This window comes from Propithecus coquereli, unplaced genomic scaffold (genome assembly GCF_000956105.1).
Source record: "Propithecus coquereli isolate 6110/MARCELLA unplaced genomic scaffold, Pcoq_1.0 Scaffold203, whole genome shotgun sequence".
In the NCBI taxonomy this organism is placed as follows: Eukaryota; Metazoa; Chordata; class Mammalia; order Primates; family Indriidae; genus Propithecus; species Propithecus coquereli.
The window spans coordinates 2,227,837-2,238,722 of NW_012145301.1; the positions used below are offsets into that span (position 1 = coordinate 2,227,837).

Sequence of the window (10,886 nt, forward strand, 5' to 3'; positions counted from 1 at the left end):
AGAAATTAAAGAAGACATTAGCAGATGGAAGGCTATATACCATGATTACAGATCAGAAGACCTAATATCATCAAGATGACAGTTTTTTCCAAATCAATCTGTTAGATGCAATGGAATCCCAGTTATTCAGGAAAAATTGTCAAAAACATGGAAATGGGGAAAAAATATAATTGAGAGACTTTAAATGTCATGCTAGAACATTTTCTAATAAGCCTACCTAAAGGTCATCTGACTCTCTGAAGAAACGTTAACATTTTTAAAAATTAAAATTGCTTTACACATAGATGTTTAAACTGATAAGGTACTTTCTTTTTTCTTTTCTTTTCTTTTTTTCCCCCAGGTCAGTATAAAAGAGAACAACATCTACAAGCCAAGTAGAGAGGAGAAATCAACTCCACTAACACTTTGATCTCAGACTTCCCAGCCTCCAGAACTACAAGAAAATAAATCTCTGTTCTGTGAGCCACGCAATCTGTGTACTTGTTCTAGCAGCCCCAGCAAACCAATGCAGTCACAAATGCAGTACGACCGTCTGTATCTGAAAGTCTATGAACATTTCAAAAAGGTGAAGCAGAGTGATGGGCTAGTATGTGTCTGCTGGATATTCTTTAAGTCATTCGTTGGGTTAGAAAGTATAAAATCCTAGTAGATGTGGGAAAGAAAATTACAGCACACAGCAACAGTTGTATCTGAAAAACAGTAAAAGACCTATAAAGATTGCTTGAAATGAGCAAGTATCAATCCTCAGAGGTTCATCTTCATTTTGTTTTCCATGCAGGGGTTTTATTCACATGTATCACTGTACTTATTTTCGACCTCTGATTGAAACTGCGGCCAGTTCTATATTTGTGGGTGGCTTTTTGTACTCAGGCTAACAGCCCTATGCCGAGCTCAGCCACTGGGAAGATAGCTTATGACCTACAGGGAAGAGTCGCCTCAAAGGCCCCTGGTTTGCCCATAAGGGAAATGAGATGAGTTTGTGGTGCGAATGTGAAGTATTTTCTGATAAAAGTGATTGGTGTATCTTCACCTACTTCTGGAAGGGGTAAACAGGAGTATAAATTTAAAGGATTTCCTATTAACAGGGATTATGGGAACTGATAAATATATATATACACAAACATACAATACATATACATCTAACAAGGAAGCTAAAGAGCTCTTAAAAATTGAACTTTTTATTTTTTAAATTATTCTGGTCCCTTAAGAAAAAACCCTTCTCACAGAAACTGACAACCAAGTTGTGATGGTTTCTTCACTACGAGATGAAAAACAAAGAAGTACAGCCAAAATATACAAAAATACAGTAATAAATAATACACTAATAAATCTGAAACACTTCCAAGATTGGTAAATAATTGGATAACCGTATGTGGATCTAGGTTCATTTAATACTCTTAATTAACATGAATCCTTGAATAATCTTGGTACGTTGGGTTGGGATGGAATGCATTCATTTTCCCACTAAAATTACTGGAAATACTCTTTTTTTCCTTTTTTTTTTTAAATTTAAAGGCTTTTCAAGTAGCATTAAGGTTTCAGAAGCAATTTACCAGTCATTAAGTAAGGGATAGATAGAATATACTCCCAGTTACTCATTACCGCTTTACAAAATAAGCAACTCAAGATAAATTTTGTATCCTCTATAAACCTACCAGCCTCACCACCCTAATTATTTTGAAGCAAATCCAAGACACCATTATCATTTTGTGTGTTAATACTTCATTATGTATCCCTAAAAGACAGTACTTTTTGGCTTCAAATTAACCAAAACACACCATTATCACCCCCCTTAAAAAACTAATAATAATAATACCTTAATATTGTCAATATTTGGCAGTGCCTGTATTTTCCTTTTGTATTATATAATTTTTAAAAGTATAGTTTGTGTCAAACAAATCCATTCATTACAAAGTGATTGATATGTCTCTTAATCTTTGTTCCTCCTACATTTTTTTCTTATTAAACATTTGTTAGAAAAAGTGGTTTTTGTCCTATAGATTTTGGTAGAGCTTGGATTTTGCCGATTGCCTCCTGTGATGTTGTTTAATATGTTTTCTTGTCCCCTGCATTCCTTGATAATTTCTAGTTCAATGAGATTCAGGTGTGAGTTTTTAAAAAAGAAGGTTACTTCATAGGTGGTGGTGTGTACTTTTGATAAGGAAGACCCCCATCGATTACCTGGCTTCTGTAATCACGCTTATCAATTGTATCAGCCGCCTGAGACCCCACTCCTCGGACCCCCCCACCTAATAAAAGTGGAAAAAACTGGGTAGATGGGGCTCCCCTCTGAGCCCACCGGCGAATAAACCTTGATTCTCCAACTCTCCCTGTGCCGCTCCGTTTGTCCTCGGAACCACGTGCGGGAACACTTGCTGTAATAGTTTCATCTAGTTGTCTCTTTTGATGTTAGCAGATGCACAGCTACGTGCTCAGCCCTTTGGACAAATGCTGTATTCATCACTTTACTCGGACTACCTAGCATAGTTTCTGGAAATCAAGGTGTCTAATATTTCCTAAATTCTTAGTGAATTCAGGAGCTCATGGTTCAGTTTCATGTCTTCCACTTACTCCAGCAGATCATTGACAAGATACTTTATGTTTAATGAATCTCATTTTCATGGTTTGTAAAATGAGGGGACTGGCCTGAACATGGCCCCTAAGTTCCCTTTAGTGATTCTATGACATGGTCACGCACACGTCAGTTTGTCTTTTCCACCTAGAGGTTGCAAGAAATAAAGGATTCCGTCAAATGCATGTAAAGACCAAGAAATAATGTTTTCTGGGACAAAATTTTTTACACAAAAATATTTGTTATATAATGCAACAAATCTGTATTTGAAATAGAATACAGCTCATTGGTTGCATATATCAAGATGGAGTAACCAATGTTCAATTAAGTTCAGTTCCCTTCCATGATGGACAAGAATATATGAATATATATATGTATGATGTATAAACACATATAAATAATTGAATAATTTAAATTCTGCTGAGAAAAAAATGCCATAACAAGAAGACAGGCCTATTTTTGGCTGAGTGCAGTGGCTCACGCCTGTAATCCCAGCACTTTGGGAGGCCAAGATGGGAGGACTGCTTGAGGCCAGGAGTTTGAGACTAGCCTGGGCAACATAGTGAGACCCCATCTCCACAAAAAGATAAAAAAATTAGTTGGATGTGATAGTGCATGCCAGTAGTCCCAGCTACTCAGGAGTCTGAGACAGGAGATCACTTGAACCCAGGAGTTCCAGGTTACAGTGAACTATGATCATACCACTATACCACTGTACTCCAGCCTGAGTGACAGGGTGAAACTTGGTCTCTAAAAAAAAAAAAGACAGGTCTATTGTCCATAAACAGGTACATATCCAAAGTAATTATCCAACTACTCTCCATCCTTAACCAACTTTTATTTAATTCCCAAGAGATGACAGGACAAATTGAACACCTTGAAAATAATGACTAGAAGTTATCTTCATCTTTATATATATACATACACACACATATGAAAATATATACATACTAATTTTTATTAAAATAAATATACACAACCAAAGATCCCATTTAAGTTCATCCTTGGCAGTAATAAGGTATAGATATGAGTAAAACGAACTAAAAACATGCAAATATATCATAGGCTATACTTTCAAAAATACAAAATTAAACTGTTTTTTTGAAAAAACGAACTTCCTAGGCTTTTATTCAAATTTATACCCAGACTGTAAGAAAATAGTTACAAGTATAAAACAATGTCAGAACTCAGGTTAACATCTTATTTTTAGCTACTTTGAATTATCTAAACATTGTCTAAGTAAACATTTATTCTCTAGCTCAATGGTCACAGAGTTAATGAAGATTATATTATAGTTTTCTAGGTAGAAATTTTAGCAATCAGCTACTTCCTATTATGCAAACCAAATATTAATAATTGAATTGACTCCTATTCCTGTATCAGAAGCATCAAGTCTTACCCAGTATTTATCAGGACAGTGCTTGGTGGATAATCACTAGTCCCTTTCTGCACCAAAACTCAGAGGTTTGTTGAACATCATCATAGACATAGAAGATATCATTCATTTTTTTCCAAACAAAATTTTCTGCACTTTGAGTTAATACACTAGGTATGTTTGCATCACACACTGCAATGTAACAGTTCTACCAAAAATTAGAGCACCAGATTATCACAAGAAAAGACAGAACCAGTGTCTAATTTCTAAAAGCAATGGTAATCAACTGGTTTTAAAATGGGCATGTTAATCACAGACCTCCTGTAATCAGAACCCAGAAATGTGTCCTCATAATAAAGGTACTGTTTCCTAGGAACGTAGAATTATTTCACTGTTAGTAACAGCATATCACAGCATCAAAATAATCTTACTAGTCTTCAAAGCTGTAGAAGCTGTTCATATTCCCTAAGATCACCAACATTAAGATTGAAACAGCTAAAGCAGCTAACTGGCTACAAGACACAATACACACCCACATACCCACAACCATAATAACCAAGCTCTTTCTCTCATGTGAAACTCCATGATAGTAAAAAAAAAATTCCTAAATAGTTGTTTCTATTAATTTAAATTTTTCTGTTCCAGAGATGAAAAATACAACAATACATGATCAAGGCTTATGATTCTAAAATCAACTTTATCTATTTCTTTATGACTATGGTTCCATAAATTTCCATTTTCCTTTACTACTTTCAATCAAGGTGATTGCACACTTCACTCCATTATTCGTCTGGTAATAGACAAGATGAGGTGAATCCAATTAGGACGTGTCTCAATATTCAGGAACTTAATGGCACAACAGCTTCAATCACAACCCTCGAGGCCAGGCGCAGTGGCTCACGCCTGTAATCCTAGCACTCTGGGAGGTCAAGGTGGGAGGATTGCTTGAGGTCAGGAGTTTGAGCCCAGCTTGAGCACGAGTGAGACTTCCGTCTCTACCAAAAATAGAAAATTAGTGGTAGAAAAATGAGCCAGGAGTGGTGGCCCACCTGTTATCCCAGCTACTCGGGAGGCTGAGGCAGGAGGATTGCTTAAGCCCAGGAGTTTGAGGTTGCAGTGAGCTAGGCTGATGCCACTGCACTCTAGCCAGGGTGACAGAGTGACATTCTGTCTCCAAAAAAAAAAAAAAACAAACCAACCCTTGAGCATCGCAATGACAGGTACTGGTTTAGTTTATTATTAAACTTTCACCTCACATGTTATTGTTATGTTGTATGTATACTAAAACTTTGGTTAAATATTTCTCCCTTTTGGCCTTTTCCTATATTTTACAAATTTAGTTTACATTCAATCTTTGGTCTTCTAAAATACCTTTGGCAAAACAAGTACTCATTCATCGGCAACATAAATATTGAACAGAACTAAAATCACTTTGATTTATTTTCTAAATTTTCACCAACGCAGTCGTAGGAGATTTCCAAAAACCTATAGTCACAACAGCAAACGGGTGCAACCATAGCAGAGATAAGAGCACTTTTTGTACTATATACAATAATTCTTAAAATAGAGATGCTTTATCTTCAAGCATAAAAGTAGATAAAAGTAAAAGGAAGGGTAGAACGAGAAATTTCGAAGGTTAGTTTTTAAAAAGAAAAAGCTGCTTAAAGAAGATTACATTCAGGTAATTCCCAAATATAATAATTTATTCATTTCATTTAAACTGACTTAAAAGTATCTATTATATTCTAAATGTGTTTGCTTATTCACAGTGAAGTATTTGGTGATGCATCAAATGTGTTTAATCAATAAGCATTATGGATTTAATGTCTAAGATTGGTTATCCTGTCAAATTTCCTCCCAGAATATTTAAAATCAAGTAGCTCTGCTGCTTTGTCAGAAAAATACATCATGTTTATGCACGTAATTATTTACACATACACATGCATATTTGGTGATAAAATAAATAATTAGAGCAAACTGAAATTATTCCTTACACCCAATCTATAGTATCTATTAACTCTTTAGTTTTAAACAAAGAATAATCATATTTTATATGACTATGACATTTATGTAATATAGTATAGGCAATATGTCCCAAACCTGTTCCAACGGGTGTAAGAAATACAATAAGATATGTTTCAAAAGTTACATTCGCTAGAGGCAAAAAACATAATTCTACATGATCTAAATTTTCCATAGCAGAGTGCAACTGAAGCAAGCACTCCAGTGGCAATGTTCGAATGATCTATATAAATTAGAATGGTCAAATTCTCCTGTCTATATGCTCCAACTGGATATTAGTGTTGGTACTTAAATTATGGAATGCTAGTAATTGCACATGATTCTAGTAATTGATTTTAGAAAAGACAATGATAGATGTTTATCCTTATTCCACATCAAATGGCCTTGTATAGACCTTGCCTCTCCAAAGTCCCAGATCCCACCGAGTGCTTCTGAAAATGGTATTTTTCCTGTTATAACATAGATTCCGTTTTTGGCCTCACAAAGCCTCCAGCCTAGGCAGTGAAATCCAAGCTCTCCACAGGTGCAAATATTCATAAAATTTGTCAATGTGCCACTCAAAATTATGTTATTTCTCTTACTGTCAACACTCACATCATCACATCTGACAGAGGAAGGCTGACAAAAATTCTTTGGTAAATTAAGTAATTCTGACAGATTAAAGAGGTTTACCTTAACACAGGCTTATAGCTGGTTAATGCAACTTTTGCAGATTTCTTGAGAAGTTTGCTTCCTTCCATAAGGCAGCATATTTCCAGTGATATTAAACCCAGGTACCAATTTGCACTGTGAAACAGTGATTTCATAAATAGTAATCTAGTGGTCTTGAAATTCTTCCCAAAAGAATCTTCCCAATTCTTCCCATATTTGAGAGCTTTTCAGGAGAAAAAAAACACACAGAACTAAGGAGTCTCTCCTTAACACAGTGAGGAAGCTAGAAAGAATACCTTGAATGATTACAAGTCCTCTATGTTGGGATTCTCGTAAAGGAAACCTAGGTCTTTCACCTTGATCTTTTTGAGAAGCTGTTTTATTGTCAATATTTTAACTAGCTAGTATTCTGATGGTGGTGAAAATCATTTCAAGATTATAGAGATACTCTTTACTTGGCAATTTTTTAAAGGGCACAGTTTCTGTTCAGTATTTTGGATGATGTATAATACAAATATAATACAATATATAAATCAAGAAATAAAATTCTATAAATTGCAAAGGAATCATACTATATACAGTTAGCAAAGTAACCAACCCCAAGTGTCAAAAAAAGGGTATAATACAAATTTTAAAAAAGTGTTCAGTTGAACACAATTAATTTTTTTAAGGTTCAGTTATCTGAAATTTGAAACATTAGCTTAACTATTTCTACCATTTACATTTGATTTTATAAGAGCTAGAACTTTTACACACAAATGATTCACGTAAAGTTTTGGAGATAACTCACACACCCCGGCCCCCACCACCAACAATGACAACCATAATCTGGTGTTTCCCAAATATGCTTGATGAAAATAATCATCAGAGAAGCCTTTTAAAATAATCCCAGAATTAGGAGATTCTGACCCTCCAGATATATAGATATTAGCAAATGTATCTAGATAACTTTTTGTCTTATGTATACAGCTGCAAATCACCAACTTATTCTAGAATGTGACAGTTTTGTTACAGACAGACCTTTACAATACAAGAAAACATGGCTGTAATTTGTAGCAAAGCACTCTAGGTGACAAACCTCACAGTAGTCCCAAACAGCCATTTGGGGTATAACAACCAAAGTTTATGAAACCATAGCTTTGCTATGCATTTTTTTCTTCTCCTAGACTTTCAGTATTATTGGGGTGGTTAAATACTGAAACGAATTATTGAAGACTATTGTTTTGGGATATCTATAAAAGAAAAACCATCTGGTTTAGATTATTTACTTGCCCAGCTAGAGTATCGACTTAGAACACATTCAGCACTATGTCTAAAAGTTTACGGCAACTTGATCCTTTGTCATTTATACTGAACTGATTGGGCCATTTAATGAATTGACAGAGATCATTAAAAACAGCTGGTCAGTGACACAAAATAATAATAAGCCAAATGTCTAATAAAGTCTAATAAAATTGTATACATGGCTACTGTTTTAAAATACTATGGCAATTGACATCTGAAGAAGAGCTCTGTAAAATAATTAGCTCTTTATCTGGTTGAATGTGCAACTTGTAAGGTAGAGTGGCAGGTATTTATGATCATGACTGTAGCCACCCAATGCCAACAGTGATAACCGAAAGTTTGTGAGGATCGTGGTGGTTGTTGCTGTTGTCAAGTCATTCACTGATTTATTTTCAGCCTTTCCCGCTATAAGAAGAGTCACTCATTCCACTTTCTCTTTTGTTCTGTTTACTCATTTAAAAAATTAATTTTGTTCATTTATATATAAAATGCTCTATTCATTTTCCTATTAGAAATCTTCAAGAAGGGGGGTGGGGGGAGAAATTACCCCTTTCGTAGCACTCACTTACAGTAAAAGAAATGTTTGTGAACCCTTCCTTCGCTTGAATGCATTCAGCATTTTACTTTCTCCCCTGTCCCTGAACAGTTCTTCAACGAACATATAGCTCTCTATCCATTCTGTATTTCTCTTAAGTAGAATTAGAGACCTGTCACAAAGCTGATAGCACATAAGCTCAGATGCCGCAGAAGCAACCACTTAAGAGCTTGACGTTTCTTCAACCACTCTGTTTTCCTAGACATCCATCAACAGGAAGGCAAACATGAAAAGGAGTGAGAGCTTGAGCAGTATGTGTATCTTGCCAGGCATGCTTTGCTTTTTTAAACGGAGTCCACCTTTATTAGATTATTGTTGGTCATTAATGGAGACGGTTTGCATTTAATTCTATCTGCCACGTCATTAGAACTATCCACAAAGAACATCCTGGCTGTGCACAGCGAGACTATAATTCTCCTGTACTCCTTTCTGAAATTTTGGTTCAGTAGTCCGTATATAATTGCGTTGAGGCAGCTGTTGAAATACGCCATGTAGTAACTAGCCACGAACAGCCACTCTGGGATCCTGGGTACCATGCTGGCTGGGTCTGAGGCCACAGCCAGACCAATGAAGTTCAGAGGAGCCCAGCAAATGGCAAAAAGTACGAAAACCACAAACATGGTGACAAAGTTCCTGAAGTCCTGTGGTTTCAGTTTGGGTTTGTTGTCAGGTTTCACCCTTCGTCTGACCTGAAGAACCAGGATCCATATTCTCAGGTAACAGAAGATGACTATGACCATAGGAATGATAAAGTGGAAAACCACCACAGCGATGGTGTACGCCGAGCTGACGGACTGTGTGAAGGTGCAGGAATAGATCCGCGGGTCATACTGGAGTGTCCCTGTGCGCACGTTTGGCACGATGGCCACGAAGGTCAACACCCAGATGAGGAACACGTAGCAGAGGGAGTTCTTGTTGCTGTACAGCCTGTCATACTTGAGACTGTGGCAGATGTAGCAGTAGCGGTTAATGGCAATCCCAGTGATGTTGAATATCGAGCCGATGACACTCAAGCCCATCAGAAAAGCGCTAATTTGGCAGTGCAGATAGCCCAGCTTCCACCCATCGTTAAATATCGATGTCAGCACCAACGGGTATGGATAAACGGCCACCACGAGGTCTGCCACCGCTAGGCTCACCACAAAGATGTTTCCTAAAAGAGAAAGGTTTATAAAGCACGGGTTAGTGCCAGTGCTGCATGGATGGTACCGGTTTTCTTTCACAGTTATTAAAGAAAGAGCTGTTTCCACAGCTCCGATGACCTGACATCACACCTACTGCCACGTTATAAATGAAGTGGAGGCCGTTTTCACCAGCAAGGAAGCCCACTGTTGCCCTCAGCAAATGGAGTGCATTGTTCACAGATTTCTGCATCCCCAAAACAGGGCATATTCCATGTTCAAAACCGTTGTCTTTCAAACCATTTGGTTTCTTCTTTGAAAAAATCCCGAGTTCAGAATAGTTGTATTACGTCTTTTGTTCTGGAACCTTCCACAGTGCCTGAGAACTCTCATGTCACATTATTTCTCAGGCCAGCCAAACCTTCCTTAACTTCCAGGTCTCCTACACCTCTCCAGTTCTTCAACAGTTCTAAAAGAAGCCTCTGGCTTCTGTTCTTGGAGAGCAGCGGATCCTTGTCCATAGCATAGGAGTTAAGAAGAAAAGGGCTATGCCATCGGCTGTGTGGATGAGAGCACTGGCTTCACCCCTTACTCGCTGGCTAACTGGGGCAAGTTACTGCACCTTGCCAAGGTGCAGTGTCAGCTTCCTCTCCTGTAAGATGGGGATATAATCTTCCTCGTAGGGTTGTGGTGAGCATTAAATCAGGCAATCTATGTCAAGTACTGTGCACAGTGTCTGACGCTGTATAAATGTTCATGTTCTGTGACTCCTTCACCTCAAACCAAAGGAAAAGGCAGAAATTCTCTTAGATTTTATGAAGAACTTAAGGTACAAAAATTAAACTTGAAATATTCTGAGTACATGATGATTTTCTAAATTAATGTAGACTGGGCGTGGTGACTCACACTTGTAATCCCAGTACTTTGAGAGTCTGAGGCAGGAGGATTGCTTGAGGCCAGGAGTTCGAGACCAGCCTGGGCAACAAAGCAAGACCCCACATATATGAAAAATTAGCCAGGTATGGTAGCATGTGCCTGTAGTCTCAGGTACTTGGGAGGCTGAGGCAGGAACTTTGAGAGTCTGAGGCAGGAGGATTGCTTGAGGCCAGGAGTTCGAGACCAGCCTGGGCAACAAAGCAAGACCCCACATATATGAAAAATTAGCCAGGTATGGTAGCATGTGCCTGTAGTCTCAGGTACTTGGGAGGCTGAGGCAGGAGGATTGCTTTAGCCCAGGAGTTTGAGCCTACAGTAAGCTGTGATCAT

The 10,886-nt window shown here is 37.5% G+C and overlaps 1 protein-coding gene across 1 annotated transcript in view; it reads right to left on the reverse strand.

Moving 5' to 3' along the window:
- Positions 1 to 8,753: 8,753 nt before the first annotated feature.
- The window catches only part of MTNR1A (melatonin receptor 1A), a 24,139-nt gene continuing 22,006 nt past the window's right edge, over positions 8,754 to 10,886 (reverse strand). The window contains exon 2 of the mRNA XM_012644001.1: positions 8,754 to 9,652. Coding sequence (XP_012499455.1) covers positions 8,784 to 9,652 — 869 coding nt within the window. The 3' untranslated portion in view covers positions 8,754 to 8,783. The remainder of the gene's footprint in view (positions 9,653 to 10,886) is intronic.